This window comes from Lepidochelys kempii, chromosome 17, assembly GCF_965140285.1.
Source record: "Lepidochelys kempii isolate rLepKem1 chromosome 17, rLepKem1.hap1, whole genome shotgun sequence".
NCBI lineage: Eukaryota > Metazoa > Chordata > Testudines > Cheloniidae > Lepidochelys > Lepidochelys kempii.
The window spans coordinates 8,128,201-8,152,776 of NC_136396.1; the positions used below are offsets into that span (position 1 = coordinate 8,128,201).

Here is a 24,576-nt window from a genome sequence, read left to right on the forward strand (position 1 = left end):
ACCAGATAGGTCTTTTGCCTGTGTTGTGCAAGAGGTCAGAGAAAATGGTCATCACTGTCCCTTCTGGTCTTAAAATCCAATAATGTATTTTCTGATCCCATAGTGACTTGTCATAATATGAACAGTACTATGTAAGAACAAAGGGGACACCATCAATCTTAAATACTCATACATAAACTGGTATTCCCCACTGTCAGAACCACAGAACCTCTGACCCAAGTCAACATGAACTTGGAACAAAAACTACAGGACTGGAAAGCTTCTGTATCAAACCTGACAAAGTTTAGGGATTTGGAAAGTTTTTATTGTAGATGAAAAAAATATTGATTTGGGTAAGACATTAAGCAACACTGAAGTGTAAGGATTTTTATACTTATTTTAAATGATGTTTTAGCAGAACATTTTACCTGGAGCCAAGCTTTCATTGTAAATCCAAGGTGGCATCATTTGCTGGATTGGATCTTGGGAAGGGAATACTCCAACACCTAAAGGTATGGATTATATTTAAAAAGGACACAAGAATCATATTAGGAGTAGAGAGATTCAAAATAGGAAAAAGCCTGTGACACAGTTTTTGGTATTTCAACCAGCCCATTTCAGACATGGAATCACCTGGCTACATGAGAGACGCAAAACTGATACTTCTACAAAATGACCTGAAACAGCAACAAAAATACAGTTAAACACACACAATGAAATAAAGAGCCACTTGTTGTCCAAACGTATCTGTTTGATCAGGAACACAAGACAAGTCCCATAAATTCCAAACATTTCATAAACAGCAATGGTTCTGCCATGCCTATTTGCATAAAGTTGATGGGCAGAACATTACGGCTATTTACGGAATAATTTAATTTAATCACACTGAAACAAGTTTAGAACGTATTCTCTATGTTTCACAGGTGAACAGCTCATGGTAAAAGCCATCAACATCTTCCGTCAGGCTGGCTTGCCCCATTAGACCCATTCTCTCATCTCCTTATCCTACCTAGTCATTCAACTCAAGGAGTTGGCATTGCTGTTGTCACTGTAGAACTCTAACGCATTCTGCCCTCTCCAGTCCCCTATAACTTGAATATGTCACTCCCCAGATTCAAACATTATGTTAATTTTCTCCCTTGATTTCACCAAGTTTGACCCTTCTCAGTCCCTGCTCTGATTCACCCTTCAGCAGATTTCATCTTCACTTCAGACTTAAACCAACATTGTGACAACTCCTTTCACCCCTTTTCTAACCTGCCACCTTTCCCATTCATACACATTCTTTCCTTCATCATGATTAATAAAACCTGCTCTTTTATTGCTTGTTTTTCTTATAATCTTCCCTCCACTGACCACTGCCTGGTTACAGCAGAATACTCTCTCCCATCACCTGACTGCTCAGAAAGTGACCCTCCTTTCCCTCTGAAGAACCCTAATCCTGCTAGTCTCTCCAACCTGTTTTCCTTGCTCCCTCATTTGCTGATCCTTTCCCAGACAGTTACCTGCAACACTTCCCCATCTTCAGCTCTCTCATACTTCAAGTTCTACTTGGTTTACAGACCACCCGTGGACCCCTGTGCATGTGAGCTTATGCACTGAGAAAAGCGGTGATGAATGTCCCATATTTATTCTTGACCTCCTCAGACTCTACAAAAAGAAAAGGAGTACAGATGACATCTTAGAGACTAACAAATTTATCTGAGCGTAAGCTTTCATGAGCTATAGCTCACTTCATCGGATGCATGCACGAAAGCTTATGCTCAAATAAATTTGTTAGTCTCCAAGGTGCCACAAGTACTCCTTTTCTTTTTGCGGATACAGACTAACACAGCTGCTACTCTGAAACCTGTCAGACTCTACAGGGATTCCCAGTAAACCAAAGTTTAATTTTTACTTATCCCTAATTCCAAAGCTGCTAAGAACAGTCACTCCCCTCTTCCATACCAGCAATTCTCTTCACCCCGCTAAGTAAGAGGCCTTTGATCTCTTCTTTCAATCTAAGATTGCCTTAACTTGTAACTTTTCCATAACCCTTAATAGCTCATCCTCAGGCATTCCCTCCTTTTCCTCCTCCTCTCCTTTTACTTCCCTTCCATTTTTGCTTCCACCAGAAATTTCTGATATAATCTCGCCCCTAAAAAATCTCCTTGCCGCTCCTATCATTTGCTCCCACCTCCCCACCCCTTGTTTCCTACTTTACAATAGATTCAATTACCTCTTAGTAACTTCCAATTCTCTGAAGTTTGCACTGTCCAGGAACTTCTTGGGATGATTCACTTGTCCCCAATATAACCATATTACCGCTAAACCTCCCTCCCTCAAAGTACTTGGAATGGTTGCACTTATCCTTCAGATCCTTTAACAATATCCTGGACTGTTTTCAATGAGGGTTTCTACTTGGGCTACAGAACAGAAGTGTTTTTCTATGCATAGCTAGTTTCTGCTTTTCTGAAACAGAGCCTCCTTCTCCCACCTCACTAAACTTGGTCATGGTGAATAAGTCCATCCTCTTAAGCAGAGTCTATACCAAAGCAGGCATCTCTGGCTCCTTCCTGTCATGGTTCTAGTCTTACCTATGAAATTCCTGATTCTAGTAGAATCTCCTCTCCTTTCACACAACTCTTACCTGTTGGTGCCATAATCTTCGCTTTCTGAAGCTCTTATTTTCTGAACTGCATTCCTGCCTCATCAACTTTCCACTGATTCTCAGATCTTCCAGAAATAACTTTTCTTCTTTCTTTGTCTCAATTTCTCTTTCCCCCTACCATTTTAATCTTTGCAGCTAACTAGAGTGTGTGGAGTTTGTACAAAAGACACAATATCACCTCTTTACATTAACTGTATTGTAAACAAATACAGCTCTTATTTCATGGTGTGCATTACAACTGTATTTTATTTCAAATTACAGAGTAAATGGATAACTTGAGCTACTAAAAAGCACTATCTGAAAATAGAGTGATTTAATTTCATCTTGTAACCAATAATTGGTGGGTATGGGGTTTTTTTGCACATTGGTGAGGTCCCAACTATTAACAGCAATGTCATCAAACAGCAATCAAGGTGGTATATAGAAAAATTAATTGAACTAAGGTACTGGCAAGACACCACAATCCCTTAAGAAAGTTCCAGCTTGAATTTTTAAATTCAATTATCTATATATTTCTTAAAATTGACCTGTGTTTCAAGAACAGAGGCCATGCAAAGCTATGTCCATGTCTCTCCATATTTGAACACCCTGGAATTCAATATGTGAAGGTGCCACCAAGCACAACTTCAAAGCACTACCAAAACATACTAACCAACACCTTTAACCTGTTTTGGTTCAACAGTTAAAGTTCTCTGCAGTTTGCTCCATAGTCAACAATACTAAAATCACATCTACAACAAGAACCTGCTTAGTTAATACTGTACTGACGAAGTACTGACATAGAATTGCATTTGTATCTGGTCCAGCGTGTGAAGTTTTGACTTCTACAAAGCAGGCTTTAAAGAAAAAAAGTGCCAGGCCAATGGCTATTGTATGATATTGTCCAAACAAACTATTTAGCTTAACTAGAACATTTCCCCCCCCCTCACAGTTGGGTAAAGATCCATTCTACAGTAGCAAGTTTCTCATGTGGCGTTTGAGTCCATACCCTCCCCCATGCCACCCAAATTAATAAAAAAAACACAAAGCATAACAAACGAATAGGTTTTGCTGAAATAAGACGACAGAATATTTTAAAACAGCAGAGAATCAGTTTAGAGAAACTTGTTAAAACGTTTATAGTATATGCATGGTGGAAAGAATTCAGAGTAAATTCATGTATGTGTTACTTGCAGTCAGGAGCGAGAGGCATTGCCATATTACTGAAGCAGGGAATCAGAGCAAAATGATGCAGCATTTGCCGTAGAATTAGTGTGTAAGATGTTAGCATTCAAGCTACATTCTTTGTCAAATGTTTCATTTGCTCACCACACTCTTCAACTGCTATGTTTTGTTGTGAAGCCTTGTACACCTGTGCAGCGGTGGTACCACTTACAAGTCCACCTACAGCATTCCCGTTATTCACGGTTACACTGGGATGAACTTGGCTTGCGGCTGAGGCGTTATGCTCAATTTCAGATGTTTTAAGTTTGGTTTGCTCCTGTCCAGATGCACTTAAATCGTAAATTAAGAGCGACTCCTCCAAGGAATGGCCTAGACAAACAGCAGGATGAATTACTTTTATTTGGTTAATCATCTTTGTACGTATTCTCCCCCCAAATCATAATCCCACTCCCTCAAAGAAAAGACATGTCAAGTCCCTCTTCATGGTACCAAGTAATGTGACTGATGGCTGATTCTCCACAGCACTGCCTGTGCGCACTCAGGACACCAATGTAATTCAGCTCAAGCATCTTCTACTAGAACTTGAGCATGCCCAGCATAGGGGGTTGGCAATGTAATTTTTTTCTTGTGCTTGTTATGAGCAGAACAGGAAATACACTTACTGCTGCACAGCCATCAAGTCACTCCTGACTAGTAGCAGGAACAAGGGCTAAGGGCCTGATCCAATGCCCACTGAAGTCTATGGGAGTCTTTATATCCATTGGATCAGCCCTGAGAGGGAAATGTGAAGTCAAGCTCCGCATTAGCATAACACGGTCTATGTTTATCCTCATCTTTCACCTCTATTTTCCCGCCCACTTCAGCCTCTTATGAGTAAAGGAGATGGCACATAAGAGGCTTTAGACTCAGCTGTTTATAATGAAGAGTCACATGCATCCTATTTAACTTCCCTTGAGCTCTCACAAATTTTCCACTTACATGTGCTAGAACATAGCCACCTGTCGCGGGCCAGGGGAGAAGAAATTGCAGGATCAACATCAATTATTTTCTCCTATAGTTCAGGACGCTACCACCCCAAATTATAGAAAGGTTTTGGTACAAGAACGATCTTAAATTATCTGCTAAGTGTGCCAATTTCCCCCCACTGACATGAGCAGAATTTTATTAGTAATTAATACAAACTTATTTCAACATATCCATTTGTCATTTAACAGTATGTAAGTTTTGTTCAATTGGATTACAAAAGGGAGTGTTAAAGCAAGGTAGGCAGTGTTTACATGTAAATACTAGCTCCAACGGTAGAGCTAATGAAGATAGGATGGGTTACCTGTTTTATGGGTTGTGTGTGAAGATGCAGAGGTAGAGAAATAAGGAACCTGCCCAATGGTATCATGCAGGATGGAAGATACTGGAATCTGGACTGAAGGCAGAGGTTTGACTACAGCCTTTTCTGAAAGCAGTTGCCGAGCCCGCGTGGTAGGGTGGTAAGACTGAAAAGCCTGGAAAGAGGACTGAGGCACCAATGGCGGGGTTTCAACAGACCCTTGTATAAAGTCACTAAATTCTTCATCATCAAGAAAAGCAGAGGGTTGGGAGACAGATACAGTAGAATGAGATGGTCTAGGGTGATCTGTAAAATGGAATGAACACACGCAATGGAAGACAATGAGGTAAAGAAACTTGGTTCGGTGGAAAGGTGGGGAAAACAATTTCTAAAAATGGCAATTATTAAATGTAAAAAACAGTGGTTGGGAAAAGTAAGACGTATATGCAGAACTATTTGACCAAAATAATGAGAATATTTACCATTCTATCAATCGACCACACTAATGCAAGATACACTTCAGCTCCCCTTTTCCGCTATAAACCCCTTTGTCCAGATTTTTATAACTTGTCCAATTGGTTGAAACTTGATACTTCCACAGTCTGTATTAAGGTTTCCCCACCTCTTATATTAAGGAAATACAAAACAAATGTAACCCGTGCTGTTGTGCTTAGAGCAGTGGACTGGGACTCAGGATATCTGAATTCTTTTCTCAATTCTGCCAGTAACTTATTGTTACACTTTAGGCAAATCACTTAAACCCTCCTTTGGCTCAATGTTCCAATCTATGAAATAGGGCTAATATTGACTTTGGTAAAGCACTTGGAGTTACTCAGATGACAGGTGCTACCTATATGCAAAGTACATTAAACAGACTTGAAGTAATCACCAGGTTATTCTTACAGGACAAGATATTCTAAAGTGATTTTGGATGCCCAACTTGAAACACTTTAATATGTCCCCATCCTTTGAAAATCAGGTCCCTTTAGGGTGATTCAAGTTGAGAACCTAAAAATTCAGGAACCCAAATTCACGAGTAACTCTTGAAAATCTTGGCCACAGTACTCAAGTTACATCATTCTAAACAGATCTATTGTAGAACAAAATGACAGTTCTACAGCAATTTGGCCAGACTCAAGAACTATAATGGAAAAAAATACCACTTTCATAGGCAACACTCCCTCAAGGCAACACAGTATATGTCAAGCACAGCATGACCATCATTGACTTTATTTACATGCATTTGGACAAACCACTTTATCCTCCAATGGTTCTGTTTCATTGTACCACTTAGGCGTATTTATATCTACACAAAGCCTTTAAATAAATCTATTTTTTAGGTAAGGGTAGGTGGTCATGCTTTATTCCATGTACTGTAAACATCCTTAACAATAACTAAGGGTCACCTAAAACCAGCAAATCCACCTTAAATTACACTGATGTATTTTCACAGTTTCTATTTCAATTTTACACAATCTTTAGCTAAAAGCCAGCCTTTAATTAAAAATCAGGCAACAAATTTTTGCTGTCCCACAAGTGGTCTCTTGAAAGGTTTCAAAAATGTACTTTATTACAGGTTTCTGCTCAGCTCGGTGAAAGCCTGTATGGGGTCAAACTGGAAGTGCATTAACCATAACAAACACTGCTCTCCAAGTGAGTTTTCACAGAGGAAAACTGAAACATGAAAAGCACAAGAGGTAGCAAGTGCAGCTTCCAGACAAGTTATTCACCATAGTGGCACACCACCACATAATTTCACATAACTATCTGCACTAAAGTGACAGTTCCTTTGATGAAACACCTTAAGAAATAACACCAAGAATTTTTGACCACTGGTTTCAATGCGAGAAAAATTCCACACATAAACAAGAAGTGTGAACAACAGTCCATTTATAGGAATAAAATAGCATGAAAATACTGTCTTTTTCTCAGCAACATTATTCTGTTCCACAGAGTTGGTTTAAATCCTGCACTGTGTTGCTGAATGTCAACATACTTCATGTCACTCTTTCAAATCCTATATTTTTATCTTCTGTATCAAGTTATTGAACTAACTCATCTCAACAGCCTGCTTTTCCAACAGTTATTTTTTCCAAATCCGGATTATTGTGACATACCTTATTTATCTCAAGGACTTCATGTTCAATAACACCATTAATTCCTTTAAATGAAGTTTTAATGACCATCATTTAAGCATCAGATGAAAGCTACTGTGAATGACATCTTGATTTTTCGTATAACATAATGATGGTTTATTTGCCATCTCTTTCCTACAATGATTTCCAATTCTGGCAGCTGATTTAACACACCCGGACACAAACGTGTTTGGGAGATATAAGAAATGTAGTAGTGGGCAATTCCACCATACCTCCATGTAAAGGACTGACCGTGCAGCTGGAACTCTCTACATCTCTATCCTGTAATTTGAAATTAGGTCCCACTAGAACAGAGCTGACCAATTTAGTGTGGTTTATATACAAAACAAACCCATTCCAAACACCTCTGTTCAAGGTATTTCCACTTATCAGTGGTGTTTATCAGTGATGATGGGCCCAAATAAATTTAGACTTTGCAGTTCAGATCTATCTCTACTGTAAACGACCAAAGGAAAAACGCCCAGTTTTTAGACAGGAGTCAAAATGAAATCTGTTGCTGGAACACTTGTCAAAAATTCAGAAGATGCCAAGGTAGAAAGGGAATCTCCACTCATTTGAACAGATTTCTGCTCGGGTTCCTTGCACTACTCAACCATTTTAGTAGCACAGTTCAGAGGAACACTGCTAGGGAATTGTCAAACTTGCTAGACAGTGAAAAGCTATTGCATGAACTTGTGAGCAACTTGAAGATCACCAACAAATAGCAGGTTTCAGAGTAACAGACGTGATACAGTGATGGGGACAAGCTTAGCTAATTGAGGCTTCATTTCAGGCAGGACAAAGGAGTTAGGTTCCCCACAACTAATATTTTTCTCTTTAGAGGGAATATTTTATGACAACTACTACTAATGTAATAATTCCTCTGAAAATGGATTATTAAAGGTTTTTAATTTACCCACGTCCAGATAATGGAATCTGAGCAAGCTATTATAGTATTGTGAAATAATTTTATAGTAAAAAGAAAAGGAGTACTTGTGGCACCTTAGAGACTAACCAATTTATTTGAGCATAAGCTTTCGTGAGCTACACGAAAGCTTATGCTCAAATAAATTGGTTAGTCTCTAAGGTGCCACAAGTACTCCTTTTCTTTTTGTGAATACAGACTAACACAGCTGTTACTCTGAAACCTAATTTTATAGTGTTTTGATACAATTTAGCATGTATATAGTGCTTTTCAGCTTCAAAGCATTCTACAAACACTAATTAGTCATTTGACAAGGAAAAAAACTCAATTGTAACATTTAGAAGTGCAGCGTATGAGGGAAGTTGGTAGATGCTACAGCTCAGTGTTAATATTCAAACTAAAGTTGTCAGATTGGTATTTTTAAACGAAAGCTTAACAAGTTCTTTGACAAAATATTAGATCACAACTTTTACCCATGAATTTTATAAAGCATATTGCAGCTACAATGAAAGCTTCAGTTTACTGAATCGTATGCAATAACCAGTTGAGCTCAGACCGCCTGAATACAAAACAACTCCATGAATTAAAGGTCCTTATGGACATGAAGCAGTATAATATTTCAGACTTATTTTCAACTAAAGATAAAATACCTGGTTTTTTTGGATGCGATGCTGGAGTGGGGTGCATTTTAGCATCTCTTGAAAACCCATCTAAGTTTCCTTTAATAGCTTCCAAAGCATCATCTCTGCTCTTCTCACCTGTCTGAAACATGACAAAAGTTGCTTTGAAAGTGTCACAGTACAACTCAGAATCTTCTTCCAACATTTACAATTGTTTTGCCTGAAAAAGTAGCAATGTTTGTTAAAAATAAAATCATACAAATTAAGCTCCATTTTCCAGTGATGGCTTCAATAAACAGAAACCCCTTTACTTACAACAGAATTTATTCAATAGGCTACACAATGACAACAGCAAAGGTTTTTCACTCATTGGTATTTACATGTCTTAAGATGGAAATGAAAAGAGTTAGTATGTCTAAGTTCTGGAAATTTACTGTTTAACAAGAATCCTTGTACTGTTGTGATTTCTGGGTTTAAAAATTTACCCAGTTGTAAGCACGAATGTAAAAAGTATGTGAAAGTTCATAACATGTCACAATAACTTTTTGCCTGCTTGGAAATTAACCCCAGAAAACAGGTCAAGCTGTTTTCAATAATGAATGTTATGAACAAGTGCAAGAGACCCAGAGAGAGAAACTGTATTAATCCAAATAAAGAGGGCCTGCTGATATCGTTCAAGCATTGTGGAAATCATTCTTGGTAAAAACAGAAGATGTGGAGCAGGAAATTAATTAACCAGAATTGGTGTGGTGAATATTAAGCCTCACTGGTGCACAAAATAATGAAGGGATGTGCTATGCCACACACCTTTTCCCTTTTTTTGGGTTCTTAAAGAGAGCCTTTGAAAAAAATCTCATCACCTGCCCCAATACATCCCAGCTCATCTCATCTTCCATAACCCCAAAACGGAGCAGACCAAATCGAAAGACTTTCTTCCAGACAGGGAAGCCATTAGGCCTTGCTCTTGTTCAAGAACTTTTGTTTTTCACTTGTGAGTCCTGAAAATCATATCGTCCTCAGCCCATCACAGGGATGCACAATTTTCAGCGCTACAGAGGCATGTAAGATCCTGTTCTGTCTCCCCTCCCTTTGTGTTACATTCTGCACCCATTTCGTTCCTCCTATTCTCTCTCTGACTCTCTTGGCTTTTCATCAAATCCTGAAATCAACTGCACTGTACCAGCACAGCAAGTTGAGATGACCACAATCCTACCCTAAGGGGAAAAGACTCAGATAACATCCCTGATTGAAATATAAACCAGGGCCCAACCAACAGGTAGAGCAGTTGACCTGCCAGCCAGAGCATCCACTTGTAACTGACCACCTATCCAGTGTACCAAAAACATCAACAAAAGCCATATTCCCCCACCTTTTCTGTCCTCTCTCTCCTCCACCTTGTGTCTGTCTCTTAAAAACATAAGTGAAAACCTTTCACACATCAGGACTAAGTGTAAAATTAGCTCTTTCCTTTTCATCAAAGAAATGCTGTTGCTTAAACAAATGACTGATATTTTGCCTCCAAAAGGAAAGAGACTTTAGTAGGTTTTAATTAAGTTTGTTTTGCATAAACACTCAATTCCAGCTTCAGTATAAATGGCAGTTTTAATTTCTTGTGGTTTATCAATAAACTTTCAACTTCAGAATGAATGCTTTTGGGTGTTTGTTAAGGAACCAAATAAACCACAGCCTCTGCAGAAAAAAACCCCTGAACCAACGTATCACTGTTTTAATGGTGGACACGAAAGTAGTTTATAAACACTTAACTCATTTGGCCCTTGAGATCAATACAATAGTATTCACTTGAACTGTGCCACAACTTGAGAGCAAGGACTCCAACTAATGAACATATCGACATTTTTACATATTGTAGAAACCTATTTTGTTCCCAAACTAGGTTGTTTTCTTTTTCAAAAGCAAATGGATTGTTTCTTGAGCTACCATTGAGAGAAAAAAGGGATTCTCTTTCCTCAGACCTGGGTCAAAGTCTTGTAACGTTCACCTACTCAGACCACAGTGGCAGGAAAAGAGGCACTACTATAAAAAGCACCATTTCCGTCTAGTTACAAATGTTACAGCAGCAGAGAAGACAGTCTGTCCTTAGAGCAGCAGGAAGATGCAGAAGGGTGAAGTTATCAAGACAACAAAGGAAACGGATTCATTTTGCAATACCACATTTGTCTTGTTTTGATTACATAGCACCAAGAGAGGTGCTATGTACAAAGGGTTAAACATACCAGATGTTTTCAAGAGGCCTGATACAAAGCTCACTGATAGCTAGACTCCCATTGGACTTCATCAGGCTTCAGATCTGGCCTTCGGCTGGGAAGGTGTACGAAAGAAGGATCTATTTCTTCCCTAATACATGAAAGCTACAGGTTTGGGTTTTTTTAATCTGAAAATCAATAAATGTTATTTACGATATACCTTCGGTTTCACACTGCTTAGGAGTCTCAGCTTTTGTTTCTGCTCTTCAAATTGGCGTCGTTTTCTCTCTTCTTCTAAGAATTTTTGCTGGTGTTCAAACCTTTTTCTAAAGTGAAACAATATCAAACATAAAAATTAAGCGTTATTTGATGACAACTTCCATGCCAACCTTCTGAATATTGGTAACTTGGGTTTCACATTCCTTCCCTTTTTCACATAGATGCTTTGGCACCACACTTTGCCACAGTCTCAAAATTGGTAGAAAATAGCATATGCCATCATGAACCTCATACACAGCCTTCACAGACAATGGAATGGTCTGCAGCTAACTTAACATTTTAGAATCCTAAATTCAATAGGAATGTTTCTAGGATAGGATGGTAGTTTTTAAATGCACAAAATGAGCTGGAGAATGCTCCCCCACCCCAAATAAGATTTTGCCAGCAGCATTAAAGCATCACTTACTGCTGCTCTTCTGCAAACTGTTTCTGCATGTCGGGGGTGTATTGTGGAGCTGCTGGGCGCATTCCTAAGAAAGAAGCCTGTCCCATAAAAGACATTCCAGTTGCTTGCATAGCCCCAAGGGGCATGCCACCCTATAACAATAAAATAAGTCTATATTATGTACAGCAATATAAAAATCCAGCATCTGTACTATGTCAGGTTGTGAACTAGTTAGAAGCCATAAAAATAAGCAGGGCCAGGTCTGCTCAGTACTTGGACACGAGACCTCCAGAGACAATCCAGGTGTTATGCACTGAAACAAAAAAACCCCCACAGGTTATTCAGCAGGTAGCCCTCCTCTCAGTCAGGACCGAACCAATGCTCCTAGACCAGTGGTTCTCAACCAGGGGTCTGCATACCCCTGGGGATACGCAGAGGTCTTCTAGGGGGTACATCAACTCATCTAGGTATTTGCCTAGTTTTACAACAGGCAATGTAAAAAGCACAAGCAAAGTCAGAACTAAAATTTCATACAGACAATGACTTGTTATTATTCAGTATATACTGAAATGTGAATACAATATTTATATTCAAATTGATTTATTTGAAAGGGGTACAGTAGTCTGGAAAGGTTGAGTGGCACTGTCCCAGATGGTACTAGGAGGGTGCTGGATTTTTGGACAAAAAAAATCATAATCCTGACTACACAATTAAAAAAATCCATGAAATTTTTCTCAAGAGTAGGGATCTTAACTCAAGTGTCATGACCCACAAAGTCTCCCTTTTAACTTCAGTATTATTTTCTTTTCCTTCCTATCCTAAACTACCGTGCAGCGTTTGTGCTATGTTAAAAAAAAATTCACATTCCACACAAGCGGTGTACAAGATAATTCCTAGACATGTAGTTTGAATAGTCAATAAAGCGTGTCAATTACTTTTGGATCCATTTGTATGAAACGCATGTGTAAGTACACACACATACATTTCATAAACAAAATTTCCCTGACTTGGGTAAATTATTATTTTCACTGCTTTAGGAAATAAAATCTAGTGATTTTATAAAATTTATTTCTTCAAATGTTATGGGATTCTTTTACATATATTCCAATATAACCAATTCCTAAACTATTATGTTTCCAGGATCAATTTATACATGCACTGATTAAGTTAACAAACATTAACAAGATATTGCTAGTTGTATGGACAGATCTTTGGCCAGCCCATTTTCAGTTGGGTCACAGCTATAACACTTGTTTTCAGGTTCCCTTGAACAAAACTACATTTTATTTTAACATAAGAACTATATTAGTTAAGTTTATTAGGTAGCTTATGCTTGAAACTACTCTATGATATGTAACAATATTTCATTATAGTTTTAATGTCAATAGATGAGATTTTCGTCCATAAATTAAGCTACTGTTATCATTGCTGTTGTATTCAAAAATCAGCAAGTGAAAGCAGTAAATGTCTTATCTTTTATTATTTCTAACCAAATCCCCTGAAAAATATATTTTTCTTCTACAGTTTTGTAAAATTCATTATCCATTAAAGCAAATAAGGGCAAAAATATATAGTTATATTCAATTTACTATATATCGCAACTTTATTAGATTCACGTTTACATGGTTAGACAAGTGGAGATTTACAAGTAAGAGTGGTGGGCACTAGAGGATAAACAAATGAGATATATTTCTTCAAAAACTATCAACCCCCCACCCCCAAGTGTTAAGTTCCTCACATCATGTTGTGCACTATACTGTAATATTACTTCTCAGCAATTAGCTATATAAAATGCACTCCCCCCCACCCCACCCCACAGTGTGGGAAGAAACCTTGTGAAGATTATGAGGAGTTATGTAGGTGGAAAGTTACTTCAAGCATGCAAAAAGGAGAGAAATTCAACACAAAAACTGCAGGAGGAAGAACAATTTGGAAAACTGATTTGATCAAAAGGGAGGGCATTTACAGTATTAAAGAAACATCCAAAATGTTATCCGTTCCCTGGGGCCCTGTTTGATTAATTTGTGAACCACCACGTATGCTTACAATATTCTATAGGTAACTAGTATATATAAATGACAAAAAAAGATACAAAGCTGAAATCACAACACGGGTGATCCTAGTAAGTATAATGAACACAGGCCAAAGGATGTTCCCGAAAACGAGCTCATTTCAAATGCTGGATAATATTCTGTCTTAGTAGACAGTGAATAGTTATGAATATAAAGCAAAGGGAAAAGAGAAAGGGTGAAACAAGGTAAAAAGACAAAATAGAATGTGCTGTTGGAGTTGTAGATGATAGAAGCTATTTAACACTAAACACTGAACCATACTCAAGGCAGTATCAGGAATAAGAAAAGGAGTACTTGTGGCACCTTAGAGACTAACCAATTTATTTGAGCATAAGCTTTTGTGAGCTACAGCTCACTTCCTTCTTCACTTCCAGCTCACGAAAGCTTATGCTCAAATAAATTGGTTAGTCTCTAAGGTGCCACAAGTACTCCTTTTCTTTTTGCGAATACAGACTAGGACAGCTGTTACTCTGAAAAGTATCAGGAATATTGAACACAAGGAATGGTTTCCAAACTTCCTCTCCTTCTGACAGTTTTGTTTCAATTACTGTTCAGTGCCATCTTCCCTCCTGCAGAAGGGCCTCTCTCTTAGCTGTGTTTACTGCAGCAACAGATACAAAGAAGTAGAAGTCCAAGTTCTGACATCTAAGAGAAAACTACGATACCCACTTTATTGTAAGCATTACCAATGTTTTCTCTCCCCCATACCCTGGTTCATTATTGTTCCTAGCTACGACAGTGAATAATGCACGCTGAGCACCCACTCCCCACGCTGATTATCCAGATCACAAGGAGATTTACAGAACCCCACAAGGGTCATGGCAATTATAAAATACTTTCAGAGAGAAGGTTGTGAAGCCAAAAAAATGCAATGCAATAAAGACACCTGCCTCTGGGCTACTGCCTCTCTCTTCATTCTGAGTTCACCTTCTCCTCTATCCTTCCACCCCAGCAGCAGCAGAACCCTTGACACTTCTGACTTCAGCAGCAGGTCCCAGGACCTCTGTCAGGGGTCAGCTGTCAACAGCCTCACTGACACATACATTCAAGTATCTATTTCATATCACATCTACTGAAAACAAATGTTACTTTCACATACCTGCATGGTCATCGGTCCCGGAGACATCTGAGAGCCGTAATTCATTCCCATCATGCCTGGCATATTAGATTGCATGACAGATACCATTGGAAACCCTTGCTGTTGAATAGGAATCATACCTACACCAGAACATTAAACGCTGATTAAGTCCCCAGTTGGTTCTAACGTTCATCTTTCAAATTAAACCGATAGAGGGAAGGAAGAAGCAACTGGCAGTTCTGCTTAAGTTAATACAAGGACTCTTTACTCAAGGGTGATTTGGTGCATAGAATGTACTACAAGACAGGCAGCAACAGAAGCATCTTGCATTTTAAGAAAAGAAGCCTTCCAGGACATCTCCACAAGTTAAGCAGAGGGCACTCCTTCCATCGCAACTGCTCTTTGAGAGAAACTTGGGGTTTTCTTCCCTTCTTTGATTTTAAAACTGTAGTTTCCAAAAAAATAACTGATTTGTCCTGGTAGCCCACTCCAGGATTCTCCTGAAAGGATTATTTCTTATAACATACTTTATATGACTGACTAGGCATTACTGGTACATCTTGTCCACAACTAAGCTTTTACACTCTCAGTTGACTGGACAACTTGTGTGCATGCAGGAGTGTTTACCCCATATAAAAGGTTTAACCAGATGAAAAATCTTTCAATAAAAGCTGGATTTAAATAAGATTGGACAAATCAGCCAGAAATGTATTAATTCACTGAGAAAAACTAAAAGGATTAAACCAGAGATGTAATAATTTTAGAATGTTATCTTAGCAGACACAGACTAATTACAACATATTCACTACCAATGAAATAAGTATAGCCATGGATACTTTAACATTACAGGTACAATTGCCTGAGAAAGGATGCAATTGGCTCAGGAATTATCAGTGAAGCTACAGCAGCATATTACTGAGCCAATCAGTACTTAGTGATGGACCTCCAGCCATCCCCATATTTTCCATTAGTTAAACAAGTAACTGACTCAGGAATCAGAATAAAAGTTATTTAAGGTTGAGGTTTCTTGAGTTTTAATAATACTTGGTACTTATGTCATGCCTCTTGTTCAAGGTTCTCACTATGCTTTGCAAATATTTACTAGGCCTCACAACACCCACATGATATAGGCATGCAGACTGGTAGACTGAAGTACACAGAGGTTAAATGCTTTACCCCAGTTCATACAGTAATTCAATGATATAGTCAGGAACAGAACTTAGAAATTCGGACTCTCAGTCCCCTGGTCTAACCTACCGAGCACACTGCCTTCCCAGTGAGATACAATATTAGTTATATGGGAAATTTTGTAAATAAAGATATAAGATTCAGAGTAATGTTACTGAGTAAGAGGGAAGAAGTAAAAAACCATAGCTAAGAGGTGAGCTTAATATTCCCAATTCTAAACTTCAGGAAAAAATGCAAAGTTACTGTACATCTGACTTTGATTACTTAACATTAACGTCTACACAAAGAAAGGGCAACTAAAAGTTCAGAATCTGAAGTTCATACTTACCTTGAGGCGGGCCGATACCACCTGCTACAGGAAACATGAAGCTGAAAATAAATAAATAAAAGCATGAGCCTCTGACTTGATATCTAAATAACTGCTCAAGGACTGAACTACTGAGAATGTGAAAGCTACCCCAGGTCTTTGACTCCTTCTGCAGTACTACATCCCAAACTGCACCATTTGTGCTTCAGCGAATCATAGAAGGTCAGGGTTGGAAGGGACCTCAGGAGGTCATCTAGTCCAACCCCCTGACTGAAACAGGACCAATCCCCAATTTTTGCCCCAGATCCCTAAATGGCCCCCTCAAGGACTGAACTCACAACCCTGGGTTTAGCAGGCCAATGCTCAAACCACTGAGCTATCATCAAAAACTACTTCCATACTCGCAATATTAGGAAACACGCAGTCACTTTTATCGAAGACAAGTGGGCATGGAGAGTTGTGCTTTAGCATTAAAGACCAAAAAAGCCTCAAACTCAGCCTGAGAGCAGTGCAAAGTCCATGTATGAACTGCACATTCTATTAGACAACAAAAATTAAGGAGAAATTATTATAGAAAAGAACCATTTAAAGGACAAAAGTTAATTTTATAAATGTTTTAAAACGAAAATCAAGTTTCACGTTTCAGTGAAAGCCACTAGTTACAGGAGCTTTCTGTTCAAAGCTCTTCCCATAGCTAGTGCAAAAATACTACAAGAGCAGCCCTAGGGAGAGCCCACAGGATTTGGGGCAGGCTACTGCTTTAGCAAAAACCTGTGATGCTTCAAGTTACACAGTGCACTGTGGTTTAAATATTTTTAAATCTCTCTGGATTGTGGGTTTAATCTCTGTTCTAGGAATTTTTACTTTTTTAAAATAAATGCGTGTCCTGTCTTTTTACCCCACACCAAATGGAGATAATAGGGGTAAGCCTCACCCATCTGTTCATTGCATCTACCTGTTGTCTCTCATTTTATACTTGGATTATAAACTCTTTTGGGCAGGGACCACCTTCTTTGTATGAGTGTACAGCGCTTGGCCTAATGGGGCCCTTTTCCATGACTAGGACCCCGTTTCCATGACTGGCATAATACCACCAATACCACCTAGCACGTACGTAGCATTTTACAAAGGAGGTACACATCATTACCACCATTTTATGGATGAGAAAACTGAAGCACAGAGAAGTGAAGTGACTTGCCCCAGGTCACCCAGTAGCTGAGCTGGGAATGGAACCCAGATCTATCGAGTCCCAGCCCACGGCTCCATCCACTAGACAATACTGCCTCCCATAATATAAATTATGAGTCTGAGGTCCTCCTCCCTTAAATGATCAATGTCAATACACTGGAAAGAGCAAGAGGGATTGAAGCAGTGAAGGAACTGCTGCCATGCAACTATGGTGATTAGAATCTCAGCTTGTTATGCATGCTTGTTATGCAACAGGAAAATAGCACTTTATATTAAAAACGATACAATAAACATGCTTTTTCATCCTCACATTTCAGCACATTAGATTTGTACTGAGATGCAGACCTGTAACTCAGTGAGCCCAAGGTCGAAGAGACCTAAATCCATTGTCCATAAATGGGCAAATCTTGATGATTGTGCTAGAACCAGTAGAATGTGAACACAGTGCGCAAGATTTAGTCTACTGCCAATATTCTATTCAAATAGATATTTCAGTTCCTAAATAAAATCATTTGCTTGGTCCAAAAAATTTGCCCAAGCTGTGACCCACGGAATTAACCACAGAACCTTCCCTTCTCCATTAAAAATCGGAACAATTGCTGATGACAATTATCAGCAAGGATCCACCTGAAATAGTGCTAAAGAAAGGTTCACTGGAAGTGTCAATGCAATAAAAAACCATTTTCAGCATTATTATTATAATACAGAGCGAGACTAAGCAGAACCATATCTCATTTTCTGTAATGGTGCTGAAAATGGTTTTGACTCATCTATATTGCCAACTGAACTGTTTTCAACATTGGCTAAGGTTGGGTATTTCCTAATGTAGGCAAGGCCTTTTAGAACTGCAGAATCACTAGCTGCATCAGAACATACTTATCTCAGCTCCTTCATAACAGGTTTTCCACAGAGAAATAAAACTATCCAAGAAAAAAGGTTTTTCCTGTTAAATATGAATAATTAGAAGACATTGCAGTGTCCATTTCCTGTTCTTTGTGCTTTAACGTTCCATTGCTCCCATTTAAAGGGAAACAATTACACCAAAGGGGAGAGAAACACATTCCAGCAAATATCAAAGACCAAGTGCACCAAGATAAAAATCAGTGTTAAAAATTCAGTTGAAATTATAGGAGCAATGTCTTGTCCCCACTTTGAAGCAATAAACATCAGCTTTGCCAGAGAGAAAAAAGGAGACCTAGTTTAGCAATACTGTTTGCAACTCACTCTGAGACAAATGTCAGCAATAATTTACCAACCAAGAACTTTCTTCAGTGCCCCACCAACCTCTTACATCAAACACTCTGGAGAGAGAGAGAAGCTTACAGACATTCAACATCTCTCAGCCCAAGTGGATTAGTCAAGAGGCCACGTGACAGACTAAAGAAACAAAGTGAAGAGGGAATGACACAGCAAAGATCTGCTCATAATGCTTAAAAACCTACACTGAATTCAGAAACCTTTTGTTTTTTGTAAATGTAAAAGAGGTGGATTCCTTATTGTGCCTGTGTGCTCTTACTATGCAGCATCTATGTGTAATGTAGAGTTCAATCATAATTAGCTACAACTGAGAACACACAGTAACCCAATCTGTATTACTCTTTATTTCTGGGCCCTAGTTTATAACTGGGGCTCTTAAGCTCTCCAGTAATACAAATAATAATTAATATAACTTCAAATTTGAACTCATGATACTCTTAGTTCCTCAACTTCTCATTCTGCCCTAACCATTAGGCCACACATTAATTCCTCCATTCACAAAACTGTAACATACACATGTACCCAACAAAGGATAAGTTAGTAAGTCTGGCCCTACCACCACCACCACCACAATTTTAGGGTTCTCTATTAATAGAAATGTCTCCTACAGACCCTATGGAGAGTGGTCTGCATAGGCATGTTTTGCCAAATCTAGAAGCAAGCACTAGGACTGGACTGCTTGAGTGGAATCCAACCCAGGTCAGCTGTGACCAAAAGCTGTTATTAATTGATGAAAGTTCAGTGACCTATGTGAAACAAACTTGGTTGCCTTTGTCCAGTTCTGGGTGGAGGGCTACTGACATCATAAAAAACACAGCAGGCATTAGCTGGCAACCTTGTCTCAAGTCACAGCAGGGAGGCCAACAACTGAACTCCCCTCTTGCTCCTAGCTGTGGTTCCCTATAGGTCAAGGCTAAGGCACATTGACAAAACAATGTGGGGCAGTCAGATTGCAGCCCAAGTTTTGCTTCAACTGTAGATCAAGATCTTTTAGTTTCCACAGCTGCTAAGATGGCACTTTTTTGCCAACAATATACTCACATAACATTTATACAGAAGTTCAGAAACACACAGTTTCACATCTATCACCTTTCCCGTGTGTATAAATTATTCACTCCAGGGTCCAATTTACAGATGAATACAAGTAGTAAATTAATAATTAGCATACTTAATGCTATTTTAGAGCTATACACTCTAAGGTAGGACTTGTATCAAAGACAGTATCCGCAACTATTTTAAAATATCCTTGTGAGGATTCTGGTGGTAGAAATAAGGTTCTGTTCTAGTTTAACTGAAATGCAATGTAATCTGGACAAGCACACTACAGTACCAGCACATGTTATAAGCAAATAAAGGCCAGATCATTAAATATTTATCCCTTTCTAGAGTTAAGTAGTGATTTATTTATAAGCATCTGTAAAAACTCTAACTAATTAGAGGCTAACTGCAAGAACTAAACAAAAATGAAAGTTGGTTTCTCTGAATCTAAATTCTGAATGTGTGTTAGGATTCACTGTTGACCTTGCTCAGTCAAAGATTTAGTTATGCGTTTAGCTACTTTTTAGCAATCAGAATTCTTGTATGGAAGATGTATCTATATACATGTATACAAAGAAGTGTTAAACAGCTATTCAAATATACACACACATAAACAGAAGAGAAAATGTATATACACATCAAGTAAAAAAAAACAAAAACTCCTAGACACTGCATCACTAGGGAGTTACAGGAAGAAGTTATTGATACATACTTTTTAAAAATATCAGTTACCGTTTATTAATGTGAACAATGTCTAAGTAACTTCAGTTCATTTACGCTTAAACAACACATATTTTACCCTATAAAAACTTCTTATATTAACAAGAAAATTACTTATTGAACAAACAGGCATCCTATATCAATAGGAAAAAAGTGAAAGGAGGAACTGACTCATTTCCAGAAGTTCTGCGCTAAAATTATTAGTCTGCCTTGTGCATTACACTGTCTTGGGATGAAAGGGGAGATTAACTATCTGGAAATCAATTCTAAATGCAATGAGCATGATCTATACTTTATAATAGGCCATGGTTCCATTTTATAAAATATATATTACAGCTCTTTTCTATCAGGCATGCCCTTTCAGAATAGCTTCATATTCAACATTACTCTACACAATGGTATATAATTCATTTGTAAATATTTCAACCGCACTCAGTGTTGTACCCAAACGCCTATATTTATATAAGTAATATATTTATATAAGTAATACTTTTGGTGATATAGCACTAAAATGCAACATATGCAGAAACATACAGATATTCAACACACTTATTTCACTATGTGCTGTATATGAGATAAGGAACAGAAGTGTGGTTAAAAAGCATTATCATTTAAAAAAGAGAAAGTGAAGATTTTTCTGTGACAAAGTTCAAGAGCAATAATATCCTACAGAAGTTCCTCAGAAAATTTTTGACAATAGTCTCAATGCCATTTGGAGTATCACTTTAATATTATCGTATCATTCAACAGTAAATTTCTCATAATAGGTACTCTAGTTTCAGGTACAGGGCTCCAGCAATCAGCTTCACTCAAACAGCACAATAAAGAGGAAAAAAAAACCCTCATGTGATAGCTTCAAGAACAGCAACAAACTACAGGATGAACTCTTTCCCCAACTCAAACTCCTAGACTGTGTCTATAGTTGAGAGTTTTTGCACCCATAATTCCTAATGAGTGCAGAGCCTGTAAAGCAGTAATACTGACAAGGCGAATGTGTTTTTCATACCAGGTGTCTAACTCAGAAGCCCCAAGATCCTCTAAGTGAAACTAACTATAAGCCATAATGAAACTGACTTCACTGATTTCCATCACCTAAGCTCAGACAATTGAATAAAGCTACAAAAAGCATAGTGACAAGTAAATTGGAATTTTGGAATCCTTTCATTTTTCACAATCTACGGTCTCATTAGTAAGGTTGGTGTTTACAAAAGTAGAAGTGGTTACAACGCATAATTCTAAATTGACAGTGCTGCTGTAAAGAAAGGATGGATGTTTAAGCAGCAGATCAGAATAATTATATTTCAGATTTATATATATTGTTGCGCTTCTCATCCTGCAGTATTCTAAAGTGCCTTACAAATTACACACCCAGGTGCTCTAATGAAATGCAGACACATCTAATGTGGCAAGTTGGCAGACAGCTGGAGGAAAGCACGCTACACAAGTATGGGTGTGTGATTTTGGTGAAGGTCACCAGGGCAAATGCCTGCTTTCATGAGAACTACCATGGGATCTTTGATGCCAACACAAAGCAGGTAGGATTTTACTTACCAGGAATATCTGATTAATACAACTTCACTTATCAAAAGCAGACTGACTCAGTCCTACATCTCTGTCCTTTCACAGAAAAATGTTATAATCTTAAACCCTATAAATATTTCACTTAAACAGAAATCTCTAATCAATTCCCAGTTTGAAAGGAGAAATACAAAGATTAGCCTCCTATCCCACTCAAAACATAACACAGAGGCTATACTACTTCTCATTTTCCAATATCTCCCTCTCCCACCACAACCACTCCACCCTGCCTCATGTACTGCTGACAGCAGCAAGCCTCCTCCACATCAATAGGGGAGAGAGAGAAGTATCCACACAAACAGGTCACAGCAGCCCCCCCCCCCCACACACACACATCACAACACGCACAAACTATCACACTCCTGCTGAAAGCAACATTTACTACCCCAGAACCAAAAGCATGGAGGCACAGTGTTTAGACAAGGAAAAACCAAAGTGAACCAGCAAGCCAAACCCCTCTCCTCCCATACAGTCCAAATAGTCCCTCCAGCCCCGCATCGCCCCAGCCCGACCACCCCCCCGCAGCCCCAGCCCCTCACCGCCCCAGCCCCTCACCGCCCCGCAGCCCCAGCCCCTCACCGCCCCAGCCCCTCACCGCCCCAGCCCGACCCCCCCCGCAAACCCCAGCCCCTCACCGCCCCAGCCCCTCACCGCCCCAGCCCGACCCCCCCCGCAACCCCAGCCCGACCCCCCCCGCAACCCCAGCCCCTCACCGCCCCAGCCCCTCACCGCCCCAGCCCCTCACCGCCCCAGCCCGACCCCCCCCGCAACCCCAGCCCCTCACCGCCCCAGCCCGACCCCCCCCGCAACCCCAGCCCCTCACCGCCCCAGCCCCTCACCGCCCCAGCCCGACCCCCCCCGCAACCCCAGCCCCTCACCGCCCCAGCCCGACCCCCCCCGCAACCCCAGCCCCTCACCGCCCCAGCCCGACCCCCCCCGCGCAAGACCCAGCCCCTCACCGCCCCAGCCCGACCCCCCCCGCAAGCCCCAGCCCCTCACCGCCCCAGTCCGACCCCCCCCGCAACCCCAGCCCCTCACCGCCCCAGCCCGACCCCCCCCGCAACCCCAGCCCCTCACCGCCCCAGCCAGACCCCCCCCGCGCAAGACCCAGCCCCTCACCGCCCCAACCCGACCCCCCCCCGCAAGCCCCAGCCCCTCACCGCCCCAGTCCGACCCCCCACCGCAGCCCCAGCCCCTCACCGCCCCAGTCCGACCCCCCCCCGCAGCCCCAGCCCCTCACCGCCCCAGTCCGACCCCCCCCCGCAGCCCCAGCCCCTCACCGCCCCAGTCCGACCCCCCCCCGCAGCCCCAGCCCCTCACCGCCCCAGTCCGACCCCCCCCGCAAGCCCCAGCCCCTCACCGCCCCAGCCCGACCCCCCCCGCAACCCCAGCCCCTCACCGCCCCAGCCCGACCCCCCCCCCGCAACCCCAGCCCCTCACCGCCCCAGCCCGACCCCCCCCCCGCAACCCCAGCCCCTCACCGCCCCAGCCCGACCCCCCCCCGCAACCCCAGCCCCTCACCGCCCCAGCCCGACCCCCCCCCCGCAACCCCAGCCCCTCACCGCCCCAGCCCGACCCCCCCCGCAACCCCAGCCCCTCACCGCCCCAGCCCGACCCCCCCCCGCAACCCCAGCCCCTCACCGCCCCAGCCCGACCCCCCCCCCCGCAACCCCAGCCCCTCACCGCCCCAGTCCGACCCCCCCCCGCAGCCCTAACCCCTCACCGCCCCAGCCCGACCCCCCCCCGCAACCCCAGCCCCTCACCGCCCCAGCCAGACCCCCCCCCGCAGCCCCAGCCCGACCCCCCCCCGCAGCCCCAGCCCCTCACCGCCCCAGCCCGACCCCCCCCCGCAACCCCAGCCCCTCACCGCCCCAGCCAGACCCACCCCGCAGCCCTAACCCCTCACCGACCCAGCCCGACCCCCCCCCGCAGCCCCAGTCACCTCCCCCCGCATCACTCTCTCCCCACCCATCAACCCCCAGCCTTTCCCAAGCCCTACCCCGCCCCCCATCTCTGCCACAGGCCGCGCCGGGCCGAGACCCCGACTCCCCCGCCCAGCCCCCGGGGCTGCCCGGGCCCCCGCCCTCTCCCGCACCTACCCGGCGCTGCCGGCTCCGGCCGCCCCCGCTACTCCGCCCCCTCCCGTGGCCCCGGCGCCGCCAGCTCCCGGCCCCGTCCGCAGCGCCATCTTCCCGCTCCGCCCCGCCGCTGTCAGCTGAGCCGCGCCGACTTCCGGGGCAGAGCGGCCTCCCCGCCCCGCCCGCTGCGCCGCGCCGAGCCGCGCCGCCGGCCGCCGGCCCGGGCCTCCCCTGCGGCGCCCGGGGCAGCGTCTGTCAGACCCTGGCGGGACCGGACTGCCGCGCTGGGTGAGACCCCGGAGACACCCTCCAGCGACCCTCCAGATAAACCCACACTGCCCTCCCTGGGGGTGGGATATCTGCGACCCCCTAGACACCCTCCAGCGACCCTCCAGATAAACCCACAC

The 24,576-nt window shown here is 41.8% G+C and overlaps 1 protein-coding gene across 12 annotated transcripts in view; it reads right to left on the bottom strand.

The window, feature by feature from the left end:
* Nucleotides 1-24,289, bottom strand: part of SYNRG (synergin gamma) — a 134,874-nt gene extending 110,585 nt beyond the window's left edge. For 7 of the 12 annotated variants that reach the window (XM_073315614.2, XM_073315611.2, XM_073315610.2 and 4 more), the window contains exons 1-9: nt 24,191-24,289; nt 16,332-16,372; nt 14,837-14,955; nt 11,687-11,817; nt 11,222-11,327; nt 8,828-8,939; nt 5,121-5,423; nt 3,938-4,162; nt 408-485 (exon numbers count right to left, since the gene is read on the bottom strand). In XM_073315614.2, coding sequence (XP_073171715.2) covers nt 408-485; nt 3,938-4,162; nt 5,121-5,423; nt 8,828-8,939; nt 11,222-11,327; nt 11,687-11,817; nt 14,837-14,955; nt 16,332-16,372; nt 24,191-24,279 — 1,204 coding nt within the window. In that variant the 5' untranslated portion in view covers nt 24,280-24,289. Of the gene's footprint in view, nt 1-407; nt 486-3,937; nt 4,163-5,120; nt 5,424-8,827; nt 8,940-11,221; nt 11,328-11,686; nt 11,818-14,836; nt 14,956-16,331; nt 16,373-22,064; nt 22,548-24,190 lie in introns of those variants that run through there. The other 5 variants (XM_073315621.2, XM_073315617.2, XM_073315612.2 and 2 more) reach the window with 4 other exon arrangements.
* Between the last annotated feature and the right edge of the window lie 287 nt (nt 24,290-24,576).